Source organism: Dermacentor silvarum, chromosome 6, assembly GCF_013339745.2.
Source record: "Dermacentor silvarum isolate Dsil-2018 chromosome 6, BIME_Dsil_1.4, whole genome shotgun sequence".
NCBI classification, from domain to species: Eukaryota; Metazoa; Arthropoda; class Arachnida; order Ixodida; family Ixodidae; genus Dermacentor; species Dermacentor silvarum.
This window is the reverse complement of record NC_051159.1, coordinates 178,136,035-178,155,145: the sequence shown is the minus strand read 5'-3', so window position 1 is coordinate 178,155,145 and position 19,111 is coordinate 178,136,035. Positions and strand designations below refer to the sequence as shown.

At 45.6% G+C, this 19,111-nt stretch overlaps 1 protein-coding gene across 6 annotated transcripts in view; it reads right to left on the bottom strand.

The window, feature by feature from the left end:
- Positions 1-19,111, bottom strand: part of LOC119456458 (diacylglycerol kinase beta-like) — a 468,550-nt gene that overhangs the window by 33,083 nt on the left and 416,356 nt on the right. For all 6 annotated transcript variants that reach the window (XM_049669879.1, XM_049669881.1, XM_049669880.1 and 3 more), the window contains 7 exons: positions 18,059-18,190; positions 8,309-8,434; positions 7,595-7,644; positions 5,660-5,734; positions 3,984-4,103; positions 2,652-2,769; positions 2,162-2,250 (listed from right to left, as the gene is read on the bottom strand). In XM_049669879.1, coding sequence (XP_049525836.1) covers positions 2,162-2,250; positions 2,652-2,769; positions 3,984-4,103; positions 5,660-5,734; positions 7,595-7,644; positions 8,309-8,434; positions 18,059-18,190 — 710 coding nt within the window. The remainder of the gene's footprint in view (positions 1-2,161; positions 2,251-2,651; positions 2,770-3,983; positions 4,104-5,659; positions 5,735-7,594; positions 7,645-8,308; positions 8,435-18,058; positions 18,191-19,111) is intronic.

Below are 19,111 nucleotides of genomic sequence, written 5' to 3'. Positions count from 1 at the left end.
TTCTCGGGGGTGTGGTGTGAAAAGAACACCCGTGCGCTAAACGACGACGTACACTTAAAATTTAAAGAGCCGATCAACACACAAAACGGTGTGTGGCAACCGCAGCTGGTTTCTTTTGAGAAAGTGTGCTTTCTACTCAACTGCGGCAGCCACGAGATAGTGCTCGTTGCACAAGGTCCCGTTATCCGGTCGTAACAAATATAGCTGCAGCTTGCCTATGGTGAAGTCGTGCTTCTGAATTATTTTAAGGCGTCGGGTTCTTCAATCATGACCTAGATCGAGAGAGTTTTGGGTACCCGAGTACCCTAACAGGCCGTCATGCCTGTCCCTTCGTGCGACGGTGGCCATCAATAAAACAAAGACACCACTGAAAGAACGCACACAAAATAGGAGCAACGAGAGCCAATCTCAGAACTCGTAATTACTGCGATAATTCACTGGCACCACGCTGTACGGGAACGAGCTAGTCATCGCGAAATTATCAACGCGAGGAAAGGGGACCAGACGCAGGAAACAAAAAGAGAACAGAGCGAGGGGCGCACGAGAAGCCACCGTCGGGAACCGAAAAAGAAACACCGACATTGGAGCACGGCGTACAGCCGCAGCAAGTGCACGAGAGGAAAGTGCCCTCGCCGGCTGCATGCCGTAACGATGATGAAATGCTAATGGATTTCCGAAGAGCTCGCACGTGCCACCGTTATACCCTCTAATTAACATAAATTCCAGGCTTTTCTTTTTAGGGTTCGCCTTCTGCCCTGTTACGACCTTCTTGAGCAAAGAGCAGGAATCTGTTTTTGTTGTAAGGAGTCACGGCGGAAGATTAACGTATACGTCCGCGGCTTTCAACGGGAGTCAACAGAGTTCAGGGTGTTGAACTGACGGGCGTGGAGTGATCGCTTTGCGAGAAGTATTACAACAAAGAATGCGTGTTCTTCTGGGTTATGGGGGTTTCACGCCCCAAACCAACACAGGGGCTATGCGAGGAAAACCTCCGTGGAGGGCTCCACATTAATTTTGACCGCCTGATGTTCAAGGCATTCACAAAGCTTGGTACACGAGCGTTTCGGCATAAAGCTCCCACCGGAACCCAGCCACCGCAGTAGGGAATGAAACCCGCTACCGTTACTACAACGGGACAATATGGAAATCTGAAGGAGAGGCGGATATGGTACTAACCTTGCAGTTAATTTAGCTTGTGTTTCCGGTTGCGGAAGTGATCAAACACTGATACGTTGCTACGTTCATGATTAAATGAACTATTTATGACGAGAAAACCTGACAGAGTGTAAAATATACATACTTCGCACGTAAAACGCATAAAACTCTCGTTACGCAATCTTTTAAGCTGGAGTTCAAAAAAGAAAAAAAAAAAGAGAGAAGGAGCTATATTCCAGTTATGCGTACTTAAATTCCTTGATATATTGCAATGTTTTTCTACGGTCTGTAGCATTGTACATGACCTAAATACAAATTCTCCGGCTAGTATTTTACTAGAACATGACTTTTCAGTGCATCGAAAGTGTTTTCACCCCAATTCAGCGAACGTCTGAAGAGTATTGGTGCATTTCATATCTATCTGTATGGCGAAACCAAACTCACTCATGACATGACTTCTCACGAAGAGCCGTCAACCTTAAAAAATTGTGGCGATGTTCAGGGCACTTGTTCTTGGTGATTGTGCAGAGACGCCGACACAACATTTGAGAGCATCCTCAACTAGCGCTCTCTCGACAGACAATTTTATTTTGAAAAAGTGAGCGCCAATTGTGTGGAAATCGTCGGTTTCACACTTACATAGACATCCTCATCGCCTCTGATCTTTGTAGTCACGTTCGGTCGCTCACGCGTCTTCCAAATTAAGCATTCGGTACGCATCCGTCTTTTTGAAGAGGAGGAGGTGCTCCTCGATTCCGACGTCCTCCGGGTCTTGGATCCTCTTGGAACTACGTTCAAGTCACATTTATGCCCATACCTCAACCACTCGAGAAACCGAGACCAACATAATGCTTTACTTGAAGAACACGCGAACGCCTGAACGTTATGACGAAGATCAAGGGCGATGATGATAACGGCTATCTACGTGTGAAAGCGATGGTGTCCACACTTGGCACTCAGAACCAGTGCAATAAATCTAGAGAATAGTGACACAATAGGCATGTACCTGCGAGCTCTTCTTGGACTTGACGTAAGTGTTAATGCACGATGCAGGCGCCCTCTGCACGCAACGTTCATGGACAGTATACCTGCAGACTGAAAGGAAAAAAGAGGACAAAACACTGCGATCGCATCTTGAAGCATAGCGCGTGCAGTCGCGATTGCAGACGTCAAAGCGCACTAGCACGTAAAGAAACTTCTGGAGTGCTATTCTAGAGACTGTTGGATTCTGCCATATTGTAGAATTCCGCCATCTTGCCTACTCTGATTAGCCTAGAGGGGTGCTACGGCCTCTCTGAATGGGTCAAAATGCTGCCATTACAGAATTCTACAACGCGGTAGAATTTGTGTATGTGCAGAATAACACTCCTATGTCTTCGTAAAGACACCAGCTTGAACACGAAGACCGCACGTGGGGCAAATATATAAAACAGATAATGCTTCAGGTAACAATGCCATAATAACGGTTATCAATCGGGAGACACGCCGTAACTCACAGACGCAGCAGAGTCCTTTCTTTCCGAGCCCGACAAGCATGTTCAGGCAGAGATTGCAGTAGGCAGGCCGGTTGAAGTGCTTAAGGCGCCAAACGTGGTTGCCGTCATCTTTGACGTTCTGTGGAGAGGGAAGAAGAGACAAGATGGTTACTATGAGCAAAGGAACTGGCAGTCCGCTGTTTGCTACACATTTAGGACGAAATTTACAAGGAGGAAGAACGCAACGCAAGAAGTACACACAAGAGGAACGCTACACTCGCAACTGAAATTTATCACGAAAACAAGTATATGAACAAGTCTGGAAAGCAGTGAACAAGGACAAAAGCAAACGTGGCTATTCTTAGATATTTATTTGTGCCCTTCCTTGTCATGTCGGACGTATTATATACATGCCCGTTGGTTGTGAATATATACGCGTGCCCTGCACTCCGTTTTCTTTCGTCGCGTTACACGTTAGTTTCGCCATGTAGCAGCTGTAAACTGGTACAACCTTCTGCGATGTGACCTAACGTCCTACTTTGAAGTGGACAATGCAATATTATCCAAACGCTGCAAACCCTCACCCGCCCCACCTCAAATAAAAAAACAAAAAAACACTTGTGGTTATTTTCACTAGTCATGCACAGTGAATCACAGCTTTATGCATGCTCAAAAATTACTCGCGTGGTTGCGTGTTGCCCATTCACCGTGCGAAAGCTGATGGCAGGAGTGGAACATTGTCCAAGTGTGGTACAAATTATGCTGCACTCGAATTGCGATACAGCTGCTGCCTACACGTTGGTAAGGAGGCTGTAATACGGCAAAATGGCCTTTCTCAAGACGGCGTTTGTGGACTGTGGAGATGCAGCTCTTCCAAGGTCTGAAAGCTTCGTCAACACGTGTAGTTAAACGGGAGAGACAAGTAGAATGCGCCAGGCACCACTTCTAATCCCCCTAAGCTCCCAGAAACAGTAGCTGTCGCATGCAGTCCGGTCATGCATAAAATGTCGCCTAGCTTCAGGGCCGGAAAAACGTTTTGCACAATATATCGAGCAATGTTTTGTTACTCTGTGCACTTGCTGAGAAGCCACTTGAAACCTGACTCGCAAATTGCAACGCAATATGGAGAAGGACTATAAGCTATAGCCTCGGAAGAGACTTTCAATCAAATGTAAATCAATATTTACGCTATATTTGCACACAGTAAAGCAAAAGTAGACAGCATGTACGCTCTGTGGTTACATGTTCGTGTTAATGAGGGTGTCTTCCTAGATGACAAATCAACTGATACATGTTGTGCGCTGGTAGTTGTACCTCAGCGTGAGAGTAAATGTCGAGAAAGAGATCACTTACAGCGTCCAGCCCGAGCAACACAAGCAGCGGGATGGTGGTCATGCCACCACGCTTCCATTCTTCTAGCGACACAGTTCCGTCGGCGTCGTAGTCGATCTCCACCATCATCTCTTGAAGGATCTGCGTTGAAGATTGCGAATCCTTAGAAATAGACGTAGGTCGCCAATATTCGCACCCATACACACCCACCCACCCTGGCACACACGCCAAGGAGTTCGTGAGCATTCTGCGCGTGCGCTATGGGGACTTTAATCTGCAATGCGCCCGCTGAGCGTAGGTGGAGCATGTGCAAGTGAATCATATCGGATGCATCCACAAATGGCATTTCAAAATGTACTTTCCCTTACCCGTTCCCTTTATCGGAGTGCATATCAGGTATGCCAAGCGCGCTAAACATTTGTAGAAGGATACCGTGAAATTCTCCGCGCGTGTCACATGTCGAAGTTTTCTTACGTTTCCCGCATTTCTCGTGCCACTAACTATCAGCCGCGTCAGAATGAGTGCACAATGAGCGGAACCATTCGACGGCGCACTCACTTGGTGCGACGCCTCTTGTTTCGCCAGTGCAGCGCGTAGCCAACAGGACGTCTACCTGGATGACCTCGTGCGCAGAAGAGAAAGAACTCTGCGCTGATCTAGGCGGTCATGCAGGTCTAATGACTTTCAGGCATTTTAGCAGTGCTCTGCGACCGTTGATAGACTGTGTGTAGACTTCCATATGTGCGCGCATCTAGTGCTCTTTCTCTTCCTTCTCTCTCTCATTTCGCCCTCTCGATTTCCTCCGTTAGCGCTGGGTAGCAAACCGAGTGGCCGACTAGCCTCCGCTGGGTTGGATTCGCGCAGGAGCGAATCGATGGCTCAACGAGTTTCCCTCCCGTTAGTCTGCAGACCTTCACAAACTATTCGTGCTTCCGAATCAAACATGCAGCACTGCAGGGGCATTTGTGTCCTCAAATTCAGGTTTTTAACAACCTTGTTTGCGGAGTACGCAGTACCAATTTCCGTATTGATAATCGCGACTTCTCTTCGCTTTTGAAATATATGTTCAAGATACTGTTTCAGTCATTAATAAAGGTACGCAGCGTAGACGTTTTGAAGGAGGGTACGTCCACAAAAACAGCCGTCACGCAAAACTGAAGGACATGGATGAAGCCATGTTATATTGCCTTTGTTATTTGTGGGGGTCTTCCGATTGAATAAACTACGTATTCACACAACGCAAATTTAGATACGAATAACTACGATTTGTGCTGTCGGTGTAAAGTATGCGATTTTCTCTTCATTTATAAAACAGCTCATATTACAACGACAGCTATGATGGATTTCTTGCCATTTTTTTTTGGAAATGCAAATGCTATCAGTCGTCAATTATGCGAAACCGTTAGATCCGTAAGCATCTTGATGCGCCTGAGCTGAGTTCCCACCGCTTGCAACAAAGTTAATTTGCATGCACCAGGCCCGCATGGTTTTGGGTCGAGAGAATGCCCCTAGCCGCTGGTGCGAATCAAGCGGGCGCGTTGCACAAGGAGATAAATACTGGGAATGATGGTTAGACTTCAGTGTGAAGAAACATAGACGCGAAACATTGGCACAGACAAGAAAACAGGACAGCGCACTGCACACAACAGCCGACTGCGTGGACTCACGAAAAACGATGTTCACATGATTGCACTTACCGGCTTCAGCTCTGACACGTCCCAACCGAGGTACTCGGCGACGCTCATCATTTGATTCACTATGCACTCTGTCTCCTGGAAAGCAGGAAACAATAACACAAACTCAGTTCGCTAGTTACTTTTTGCGCACCGCCGCTTTAAAGCCGACGTACTCTAAACCTTATTTGCTTCAATGTTTTAGTACAATAGCTCGCAAAGAAAGCAGGGAAACAAACGACAGTAAATTAAAGTTGCATGTCAGTGGCATACCATGCAGTGCAAGCGTTCTGCTTGTGCGCTCGTTTGGCTCTCTATAACAACGCCGCTTCACTCAATTTTCTAATCTATAGAACCAAAACGTCGATGCAAAGAAAACTTATTATCATGCATCTAATTAGGTCGGCGGCGCCGAGCTTTAAGCTAATCAGTCCGTCTCTTTCTGTCACTGTTACGCCGTATTGCATAGACTGTAAGCAAGCAAAACTTCTCAGCGATTGGCACTGTCGCTGCGTCTTTGCGTCGAATTCCAATCAGCGCGGCATGGACTCTAAACGAATCGCATCCTACCCACGTGTGATCTGTCACTTTACTGCTGACAAAAGGCTTTCTTGTTTTAGCTTTCGTATAGATTTACTCAAACGCACTGTTGCCGTTGTTCAGAAGGCCAGAGAAAACGAGAGCAAGGAACTGACATTGAGTGATTCCTTTCTCCCGTTTGCAAAAAATAGTCAGGGCAAAATAAAACCAGCTCACAAAAAAGGCATAAGCTAAATAGAATAGAAACATCACTGCAAATGTAACTGCAAACTCAATAAATAAAAGAAACAAAGCTGTCATTTCGGCAGCAGAGAAAAAGCGCATCAGGGGCTGAATTCATAGACTTTTATTGCGATAGCAATTATATGGACACTTCAACCGGATTTCTTCCGTCGGCGTCGCCGTCGCCGTGAGGTTCCGTATAAAGTCCAAGGGCGATAAAATCGTCAGCCGCGCACCGTATGCGCGAGTAAAAGCACGCGGGGGACGCGCGCTATCACGGAGACAGAACGCACGGCGGAAAGCAAACGCGACCGTCGCGCGAAAGGCCGTGGGGGTATGGGAGGGAGGAAGGGAGGCGGAGAGACGCTGTGCTGCTTCACCAAATGCTTATCTTGCAACCGGGCGCAAGGGGAACTCAATCTCCCAAGCGAAAGCAAGAAAGCGGGAAGGCAGCGCAGGAAGGAGGGGGGGGGGGCAGCTTCTCCTCTGCCAACTTCTCTGCACAACTCCTCTGCACTTTGCCCGGCGGTGCCGGTCGCCCGCACCGTCTCTTATCTTCACACGGCTCTGATCTTTGTATGCGCTGTGAATTCGCCGCTCAGTTTCCGTTGAAACGATAGACTGCGCGAACCTTCGCCCGCTGCGCTTGCTGCCAGCGTTTTGACAGTCGTTGTCTGCGGTCATTCAGTGTGATCTATTCAGACGAAGAGGTCTTGATTTTCCGAAGACGGAGCAGCCCACTTGAAGTGGATGTCAGAGGACGCCAAAATAAGCGCCTGCATTCGAGGAAGACGACGAGCGCGGCATGATCAAAGGGCACCCGTGAGGCAGGAGCTGTTTCACGCTTCTGGAGGATATGAAGCTTTCTGATGAAGTACACAAACGGTTTCACCAAGTTTCAAGGTAATTAGCAGCGGAGAATATTCCTGACTTCAACTTGTTACCGCCTTGCCTTTAAGAATGAGCACGAATATAAAAGTTGGGTTGAGAAAAAACGATGTGGGAACAGACTGCATGTTCAGTAGCGTGTAAATAAGCTATGCGACCGCTCGGTCCGTAGTAATAAATCTAGGCAGGATCTTGTCAACACACAGTTTCTAACGCTTTTCTAATGAAACAATGCTTGTGGTTCAAGATAAAGCATTAACAGACACAGCAAGGACAATAGGATAACCTGTTTTGTCGCAGAGTACTTACATTGTTGTCAAGGTAACCGTTTCCATCTGTGTCGTATAATCTGAACATGACTGAAAAGAAAGAATGCACGCAGGAATAGTATCAGCAAGCAACTCAAACAAGATGTCTGTCTTTTTGTCCTGCTATCATTCAGAACAATCGGAACACCTTTTCTGTGTTAGTCTTGAGCAACAGCGGAGGGATGGGTGCATCAATTTAGTGCGGTGTACAACCGAAAGAAAAGTATCGGTCTGCATTCGGTAGAACAAGCGAAGTGGGCTCTCCGGTCCTTTCCGACGAAAGCAACCTGGGTGGTGTACCGACGCCCTCAGAACTGCAATGAGTTTCTCTTGCTACAGCAGCAGCACGTGTGTTTTATGACTGCCCGCAACAGTCCAGAATGGCGGATTGTCTCGCAACTTCTTGCGAGAGTAAGCTCTCTCCTCAACAGGTTGGGTGGAAAGTGGGCGATGATTATCAGACCACATATCAGCGTCTCATCAAAGTCTTTGTACCAAACCGAACTCCAGCCTTCATTTATATAGCTTTTTATATATAGCTTCATTCATATAGCTTATGCTTGTTGTGTTACATGCTCGATATAACGCTTGCGCAAGTGAGCGTAGCTTTTTGCGCATCGCTTTCTTTTTTCGCGAATAAAGACATTTGAAAACTAGCGCACGTATCACTGTACGTGTGACACCTTTGTGGAGAAACCACGACGCACGCACTCACATTCCAGCTTGTCCTCGGGCCGCCCGGCTTCCATGAGCGAGAGGTAGCAGATGATATCTTTGAGGGGGACGCGCACAGTGTGAACATCGATATGGCTGCTCGTTTTCCGCAGAGGCTTCAAGTCCACTGCACCACAAGAGAGAAAAGTGGAGTTTGCGAGCAACTCCAACATCATCATATGCGAGGTCACGCTCTTAACTTAATAAAATCGTATTTCAGTTTCAGACAACCATATGTAGTAATAAACCACGATATTTCTGAGCGTATAAAAATTTCTTTTGTGGCGTACCCAGGGCAGCATCTTAGAATGCATCCTCATTGATGTTTATATGAACGACATTGTGAATATTAACCTGGAGAAATATATTATCTACGCTGATGACAGTACCATTCTGTTAACCTCCTCTGACCTAAACGAAATGGCTAACAATGTAAACAATATATTACACTCTCATAAAAAAAAAAAAAAAACTTTTTGCGCGCAAACAAACAAGGACGAAGAAAAGGAGCAACAGAAGGACTAGCGCTTGTGTTGATCCTTTTCTTCGTCCTTGTTTGTTTGCGCGTAAAAAGTTTTTAAAAATGAATCTGTTCCAACTAGGCCAACTCGCAGATATATATATATATATATATATATATATATTAGACGTGCTACTAAGGGGCCGCAGCGAATTCTCTTACTATAAAAGAATAAAACTAAAACGATGATTTTCCACTCAAAAGGTAAAATGCATGAGTACCACGGGGTGACGAGGCTAGTCAAGTTAACACTGCCTTTTTCTCGCCACCTTTGTTTTTTTTTTTTTCTCTCTGAAACTGGAATAAAAGATGACATGAACTCATCAAATGAACTGAACTGAAACTAACGTCTAGACCCCATTGTAAGCTACATTTTTCTGCTTCTCTCCTTCAACCCTTCTCACAACTGGTAAGGTGAAAGCGGTCTTGTGATTTAATGTTACCCGCTGGCAGTTCCATGCGAGTTAGTATAGGGTGCGTCGCAACTGTGGCTGCGTGCGTCGCTGTGCACGTACAGTGAACTCAAATGCATGCTTAGAGGTACTAACAGTAGCGCAATAAGACAATTTATAAAACGAACTACCACGCGCTTGCTACCATACATAGTGAAACGAACCGTAATCCCTTTCTACTACGATAACCTTGAATAATACGAAATCGAGATCCGCAGAAATATGAATTCTCTTGACTACACGGTGCCGCGTTTAAACGCTTTAGAGCGGCACTGTAAATCGAACTTCGGAAGCTCGGTGTTGCTGTATTACGCGGAAGACTACGACGAATCTGGCAGTTTTTAGGGGCGAAGCTCCTTAGGGTGTGGGTCGTTCCCTCCTCTGTAGCAGTAGTAGTATGTAGCCACCTCTAGTTTATGAATTGCTCAATAGATGGCGTTGTGTGTCCGTACGTGAAAGAGACGCCGAAGCGTGTCGTCAGGCTGCTACCTCTAGTTTATGAATTGCTCAATAGATGGCGTTGTGTGTATATATGTCTGTACGATAACACAAGGGGCAATGCCTTGCTATTTGAGGCTCGAGCCGGTTGCCTAAGGACGAAAACATATCGGAACAAATATTCGGAACTAGATGAGACATGTGTATGCTGCAGTAAAGATCCAGAGACCACTCAGCACATCCTAATGGAATGCGACGGGATCCACCCAGCGAGAACCGTAGGTAACGTGCAACTCCCAGAAGCGCTTGGGTTTAAAGTGGAAGGAAACATAAACAGATCAGCCGTAGAGATCAGCAAGAGACGATTAGAGTACTGGTGGAAAAAAAGCAGGGAAAAGATGGATACGACCTGATCTCTTAAAATCATAGGCAGCGGTACAAGAAAAATTTTTGAAAAATGTATACAAAAATGCGAGATAAAGAACATGTGTAGTATACCTGATTAAATCAAGCAGGCTAGGTGACTATTTGTCGCCACCCCGTTTCAAAGGGGATGCCAATAAATCATCATCATCATCATCATCCTTGGAAATAATATCACTAATAATAAGAAAAGGCGCTCGCTCTTGGCGCGCTTTCTCTTTCGCTCGGAGTCGCCGGATGGAAGACAAGGCGGCGGAGCGACGAGCGCGCAAGGCGGTGGCAGCGCGCGCTCGCAGACAGAATCCGGCCGTGCGAGAACGAGAGGCCGAAGCGTGTCGTCAGGCTGCTGGGCGACGCCGGGAAAACCCCGCAGTGCTAGAACGGGAGGCCGAAGCGGCACGGCAGTGTCGCGAAGATCCAGCCGTTCGAGAACCGGAGGCCGAAACGGCACGGCAGCGCCGCGAAGATCCAGCCGTTCGAGAATGGGAGGCCGAAGCGGCACGTTCCTGTCGTTTGCATCGATGATGCAGATCATCCTTCTGGTGGGGTCGCCGTGTACGTAAAGCAGACAGAAAAGGCGCAAGATCTGAAACTACTACCAACGATACAGAGCCACAACGGCGAATACGCTGCCATTGATTTGGATGGGTCATCATCATGACCGTCTACCTTGCGCCCAATCTCTCCACTGCGGACGTCAAGGCGTTCATCGACGAGGCAATGCGCAAGTACGACAGGAACAGACCGTTTCTACTCGTCGGCTATTTCAACGTCGACGTTGCAGACAGAAGTAAGGACTGGTTGATGCAACACATCGCAATCAGATATGGACTCAGATGCATATCGTTAGACCAACCACCATCAGGTGAACTTGCATCGATGTAGTGTTTGCCAACTTTACGTTAACACCCATACAAGAACCACTTTCCCTGCATTTCACCGATCACAAAGCGGTTATAATGAAGGGACCACGTAAACCAACAGTACAATAAAAGTTTGATGTTTAATATATACACGGTGTTTCACACTCTTTATATGATGCACTGGGCGAATTTCACGGAAGAGTTTCACGGTTTACCGATGATTCCTTCCGGAGCTTCACTCCACTCATCATCATTCACCCCGTGGATATGCTGTGATTTTTTTTCAAAGCTCTGGGACCTCCTGCTGTAATACTACCACCATGTAACTCCAACATGACTGTTGCAATAAACGACTTGAAACGCTAAGAATGCCGAAATACGCCGTTGAAGGACACCTAAACCATTCTTAGCTTAAAGGCGAGTGGCTCTTTCTCTTTCGCCTTCGCTACCCCCTCCACAGGTGCTCTTTCCTCCTCGCCACATACCTCTCCTGCAAACACGTTGGTGCTACCTCAGTACCGAACGCTACGTCGTTGTGATCTTGTTTGAAAACCATACTTATCATGACTCTGCAGTTTTTAGCTATACGCTGTTGTCGCCGTACGCGCAGCGCAAGACAGGCTCCTCGAAGTGAAATAAGTTGACTGCGCACGGAAGGAGCAAGTCGATGAAGAGCGGCTGTGCTATTGTATGGCAAAAGCATGCTAGCAGACATTTCGGAACTGATGTCCCTCGTATCCCTGGTGATGTCACCTGCATGGACCTGTTGGTGTCACAAGCCTTGAAAAAAGGAGTGGAAAGGGTCCCGGAAAGGAGCACGTGATTGTCTTTTGAATTATCAATCAGAATTGGTTTCGTCATCATCATCATCATCATCTACCGTGTGTCCCAGCTAACGTTAACCAAGCTGTTCCAAAAAAGAAAATATCTAAAAAACACATAGCACGGTATAATTTTAAAACCTAGGGTATTTGGTCAGCAGAAGAGCGAACACCGTAGGTCTTAAAAGCGAATCTAGCACCATGTTTTTTTTTAATCTTCTTCTTTGAACAGCTAACGTTAGATCTTCTTTGCTAACGTTAGCTGGGACACCCTATATAGGTCCACTGCAGCACGAAGGCGATCTCCAATTAGCCTTTCTTGCGCCAGCTGATTCCATCTTATGACTACAAACTTCCGTATTTCGTCACACGACCTAATTCTCTGCCGTCGTCGACTGTGCTTTCCTTCCCTTTAACAGACCACCGGTTATCCGCCGTGCGCAGTACATGTCCTGCCCTACATAGAGTTTCCTACAGTTATTACTAGAGGGAACTCTGGCGCTGCGATCGGTCAGCCACCATGGGAATGATGGGTATAGTACATGGATTTGTCTGATCTTCGTGCTTCAGGCTTTCATTTGCCTTCGTCTATTACGCTTTATTTGGGCCTAAACTGTTATTGAAATTTAAAAGCAATTTAGGTTTTTTTTCAATGCATAAGGTAAGAAGACTCTACAAGCACGCATAATAGCTGCTAATTTCGGTGGTTCTGCTTGTCCAAGCATGCGTGGCGTAATGGTTTCAATATCGGACTTCAGTGCTAGATGTCCTGTGTTCGAATCCTGCCATCGGACAACTTTAATAATGTGTACTTAATAAGTTATTCCTCAGCATGTTCTTGAAAACGATCGCTTTGCGAAGTCACAAAGCCATTTAAAGCCAGAAGGACGAATTTTAGGCAAATCCAAGTACTACCAATCATTCCCACGTTGGCTTAACGGCACTGATTACAGATCCCGTAGACACTAGCGCCACAGATCCCACTAGCAATTGTATGAAACTCTAGGCATTCCCAGATGCATTTCTTGATCTGAACTAGAATATCGGCTTCCCCTGTTTGCTCTTTAATCCACACCGCTGTCTTCATGTACACCTTAACGTTACGCATAAGATTTTTCGTTCCATCGCTGTTTGCGCGCTCCTTAACTTCTCAAGTTTCTTCGTTAACCTCCAAGTTTCTGCCTTATATGTTAGTACCGGTAGAATGCAGCGATTGTACACCTTTCCGGTACAAGGACACCGGTAAGCTTCAGGTCAAGATTTGATAATGCTTGCCGTATGCGTTCCAAGCCAGTTTTATTCCTCTGTAAATTTTCTTCGCACGATCAGGGTCCCCTGTCAATAACTGATCTAGGTAAACGCGATCTTGCACATATTCTAGAGGCCGACTGCCATTCATGAAATCTCGTTCTCTTGCCATGCTACTGAACATTATCCTTGTCTTCTGCATATTAATCTTCAACAGTACTCTTACACTTTCACGGCTAACATCCTCAATCATTTGCTCCAAGTTATCACCAGCATTGGTGAACAGGACAGTATCATCTGCAAACCGTAGCTTGCTGAGATATTCACCATTGATCATCACTCCTATTTATTCTATTCATTTTCAGTCTAATAGCTTGAATATCAACTGTGCTCTCTTTCTCTATCCCTATATCCCATTCCCCCAGTGCAGGGTAGAAAACCGGCCGTGCGTCTGTTTAATATACCTGCCTTTCCTCTCTTATGTCTCTCTCTCTCTCAGAATGCAGTAAAAAAACATTGAATAGATTGTTTCTTCTTGCCGGAACCTGGTATCTCATCAACGCTGGTATTTCTATTGAGTCAAAAACCTTTTCGTAATCTTTGAAGGCTATACAGGTTGTCTCATCTATCATGTCCCAAGATTTAAAAATATACAAATGCCACGTAGTTGGACAGAAGTAATGTAATGTTGCTTGCCGTCGTTTGGAGATACTCAAATTATTCTTCGCATTCCGCCTAATTACGTCTTAATTAATTAATAAACTTCTCAAATATTATCATTGGATGAAAAGTGTCAATGAGAAAATTGTAGAGCAACTTGAAAAACTCCCGATACAGCTTTCTGTTGCTTAATACGTGCTACATAAAAGTGCTCCTCCGAATCGCCGCACGACTGGATGCTCGAGGCACTTTGCGTGTATTCGCGGAATTCTTTCATAGTCCCCGAGTGGGCCTAGCCAGGTGACGTCGAGTTTACCCGCGTCTATTGTGGACCCAATAAAGTTCACTCACTCACTCACTCACTCACTCACTCACTCACTCACTCACTCACTCACTCACTCACTCACTCACTCACTCACTCACTCACTCACTCACTCACTCACTCACTCACTCACTCACTCACTCACTCACTCACTCACTCACTCACTCACTCACTCACTCACTCACTCACTCACTCACTCACTCACTCACTCACTCACTCACTCACTCACTCACTCACTCACTCACTCACTCACTCACTCACTCACTCACTCACTCACTCACTCACTCACTCACTCACTCACTCACTCACTCACTCACTCACTCACTCACTCACTCACTCACTCACTCACTCACTCACTCACTCACTCACTCACTCACTCACTCACTCACTCACTCACTCACTCACTCACTCACTCACTCACTCACTCACTCACTCACTCACGCACGCACGCACGCACGCACGCACGCACGCTCGGAAAAATGCCTATAGTTCTTCAATTCTTTAACGTCTCCCTTCTTGTGGATGATCATAATGTTGGAATTCTTCCAACTCTTAGGTACACTTGAAGTCTTGATGTATTGCGTATAACGGGTCGCAAGCTTTTAAAGTATAATGTCCCTCCATCCCTGATTAAATCGACTGCTATTCCATCTCCTGCAGCTCTTCCCCGGGACAAGTCTTTCAGAGCCCTTCTAACGCTACCGCTAGTTACACATGGAAGATCTGTATCCTATTCGTCATTACTTCTAAGCAAGATTGAGTGGCTGCTCTGGGTACGTTACAGGTCAGTATAGAAGTTCTATGCTGCCTTTATTATATCACAGAAATCGCTGATGACATTAACCTGCTTATTTTTCACTGCATATATCTTGCTTTTTCCTATGCAAAGTTCCCTTTTCCCTGATTTCGTGCTGCCCTCCTTTTTTTTCACTGCCTTCTCAGTATTTCCGACTTTCTAATTTCGAATCCCATTTACATTTTTATTCTTAATCAGCTTTGACAGTTCAGCCAATGCTACATGATCTCTTGAATTGCACACTTTCATGCTTTGTCTTTTCTTTATTAGATCCTTTGTTACTTGGGAGAGCTTGCTTACCCGTTGCCTTGGTGTCTTACCTCCCACTTCATTTGCGGCTTCTTAAAACAGTCTCGTTAGAGCATCATTCATTGTCTCTATGTTACCTTCATTTTGCTGTTCTAAAACCATATACTTGTTCGCGAGCACTAACCTGAGTTCATCTGCGTTTGCACTGACCGCTTCTGGGTTGACCTGTTTCCCTTTTACTAATTTTGCTCTTTATCTCTTCGAATCGAGAGCAATCCTAGACCTCACTAGCCTATGATCACTGCCCTTTACCCTACCTAACACTTCTATATCCTGCACTATGCTGGTGCCGGCACAGAGTGTGGTGTCGGTGTGTATGTGGTGCTGGCACAGATCTATTTTATTTCTTGTTTCCCCGTTAGGCTTTTCCAGGTGCACTTACTGTTATTGCGCTTCCGGAAGAAGTTATTCGTTATTCGGAGTCTATTCCATTCCGCGATTTCTACCAACATCTCTACTATTCCTAGAGTCGATGCCTTAGTTGCCGATTGCTTATTCCCGATTCTGCTTTTTTTCCCCCCGCAGTCGCATTGCTATTGTCCATGATTACTGTACACTGAGTTTGAACCTTTCTCATGGCTAATTCAACAACCTCATAGAACTGTTCTATTTCTTCATCATCATGACTGGACGTTGGAGCATATGTCTGTACTACTTTCAGTCTGTATCTCATATTTAGCTTTATTACGGCAACTGGTACCATTTCATGAACGTTGTAGAATTTATTAATGTTGCCCGCTATATCCCTATGAATTATGAGTGCTACCCGGTATTCTCTCTTATCTAGAAGACATCTGTAGCAGAAGACGTGGCCATTAGTCAACGCTGTTTATGCCTTTCCAGTTCCAACTTTACTAAGGCTGATTATATTTCAGGCAGTGCCTGATAATTCTTCAACGAGCCCTACTAAGCTAGCTTCACTCGAAAGGGTGCGCGAGTTAAACGTTACCAAGTTCAGTTTCTAGAGCTGGCTTAAAGACCATTTAAAAAGCCCAGATCCTAGCGTCCACACGGTAAAAATCCTTGATGTGCATTTTGTTCTTCGCCTATCAGCTAGCGTTATAGTACAACGGTTCCATGTGGTTTTTCTTGCGAAGCTGTAGCTATGTAAGTTCAAGGATGGTGCTGCTGCCATGACAGTTCCAAGCAGTTCAAGTTCCGATATATGCATTACTGCAACCCTAACAATGCCCGAGACCAGAGAAGGAGGAGGGAAAACTTTATTTTCGTCAGATGCAGAGTTATTTAAATTACTGGGTTTCTTCTGCTAGGCGGCGTGAGCTGGCCGTAAGCCCAGAAGCAGACAACTTCCAAACATCATTATTACATGTCACAACTTGATGGGGCCGCCTTCGATAGTGCGTTCAACGTAGCAAAACTACAGTGCATGGACCAGGGCTCACACACAGTGCTGCGTTTGTGTTATGTTCTTCTACGTCAATGTAATAGCTGTGCTAGATTGAACGCGTCAGCGATATCATACCAGTAAGCCCAAATTACAACCTTCTTCGATAGCGCAGCATTGTTCATGACGTTTAGTGACGCTATCTTCGAATCATGCTCATGACAGCTTAATATATCCGCGGCTTTTGTCCGTACAACAATACGACAGGAAGCCAACGTTCAAACTCAATAAATGCTAGCAACAGCACTCGTTCCGAATGCGTGCCCATGCGCTATATGAAAATGGTAAAAGCGATTGCTCAATCGCGGGATCTTTCTTAGCACTACGTATGAAGCCAAAACTACGGGCGACGTAAGAAAACATCGAACAAGCGTTTCTTTTGTGTTATTTCCGTTCCTCCTCAGTAGTCTCTGCGCGCTGGATAGCATTCGTAAACAAGTCAAAGAAACTAGCCTGCCAGAACTTCATTATGAAGTTCATATCACAAACTCTTGGCGATCCAAACCAGACAAATGGGTAACGTGAAGATGGAGATACGAAGTGGTAGGACGAAGACAAGTCTTCTCACTGAAACATTAGATTCCTCGTCTTCCAACTATTGAATTTTTCGCTGACTTCTTGATACTTGTGGGGACGCCTCCTAAGAGTTCGAACATCAAGTGAGCTTTGCTCCTACGTGGACCATTCTGTGTTCCGTGAACACCCCGACATTTCAGTCACTCGCACAGCAGCCACACTTTTCTTTCTTGAGTGCAACCGCCAGAGCACAGAAAAAAAGGAGAGAGAGAGATAGCGAGCGAGAGAGAGAGACGCCGATGACCTACGAGATCGTGCTAGGCACGACGGAGAGAGTGACGGCAGTGACGTGGCCATCCGCCTACGGATGAATGTGAAACGCCTTCCCGCACAGATACAACAGCTGTAGATCGCCTCGCACCTTCGGTGGAGATGCAGGCACTGAACCTCATAAAAAATAAAAAATTACAAAAATAAAATAAAAAGCACGCCCTGGATTTCAAAGTTCGCTCAGTTCGGAGTTGCGCGGTTGAATAAAAAATAATAATAACGAAAGCCTAATGTATCTTAGTTTCCCCATGAACACGGTTGCATTGTAGCATCTTTTTTCTCAACACTGCTGTAAGCACCGAAGCTAACCTTTTTTTGGTGCTTGACGTCACGAAGATGGGCCAGCGCTGACTTCAGATTAAGTGCAAGCAAAAAAGAGGCAGGGCTTATAGTCACGAATTGAATTTTCTCGGAAGTAAACATCGACACATGTGGTCAATATTTCAATAGAGACATTATTGTTTCAAGCGGCGAAAATAGCAGTAAAATTGTCGTCCTATAGCCATCTGCATATATTTCGGGCTCTGTGACCCTTTGCTGAAAAACATTTCTGGTTGATGACAACTAAGTCACGTATTCCAGAAGGTGTTATGCATTGCTTCATTCTAATTAAAAAAAAAGGCGCTAGTGAAGGCAAGGCAGGCTCACCGCTGTGCACGAGCAGTGAGCTGTTTGACTTTCTGGAAGAGTTCCGCGACACTTGGCTCTGGTTGGGTGAGGAGTCGGTCGAGTCACCGTAGTTCTGCGTCACCGTCACCACCGGGTGGATAGAAGCACTCCCTGCGTGTCAAGGACAAACCACTTGTCACTACACGTGGGCCGATCATAAAAACAGAAGCAGAAACGAGGACAATACTAGGGTTGTACGAAACGCTATCTGCACGCTAGGGCTAATACCCACGCTTTGCAAAATGACGTCGTCAGATGAAATATTCATGTAGAGAGCAATCCGTCTTTGTCGACAAGGAAATTGGCGTATAAAATGAAGCGCTATGATTTTATTAGGTAAGCAAGGTCTACGTGAGAAAATAGAGCTTGACTGCTAGACAAATGACTGAATGCTGCGATATTATAGTATAATGCAAAGCGGGATAGTCATTCTCAATGAAATGAAGATGGTAAGACCAAAGAAACTGGTAGTAATAGTGGAATTAAAGTTTCAAATAACTGCCTGTCGACGCTGCTCACAATTTATTTTTCTAGAAATATAGAAATGTTTTTCCTGACAATGCAGCCCAGCTTTTGGTTCCATAATGTGCAGCGGTGTTTTATTAACATGGCTTTTCTAGCGAGTGCGTCCGGTTGCAAGACATCATTGGGAAGTCACAATTACAGCACGCTGAAAAACGCTGGAGATTAAGGTAGTCGTAGCTCAATATTTTGTAATAATGCGGTTTCGTGAAACAGTGACTACTTTCAGGGTATTTCCCTTTGCTATCGGAGTTACAACTAACGTATTTGCAGCTGCCAAGCCTATTACAATAATCTTTCGAGTGCGTTATAACTTTCGATCAGACACTCTTTAACGTCGTGCTGCTGTTGACTGCACTAGGTGAACAGAAATATGGCGTGCCGTCTGGTACGCCACTTCCAGTTCAAAGAGCAACCCATTGTTTCAGCTGTTGATCGTAATCGATAAGGAACGGTGCTTTTCCGACGTTATGCTCGGCTGCCAACGGGTTAAGGTGTGTGGATTCCTCC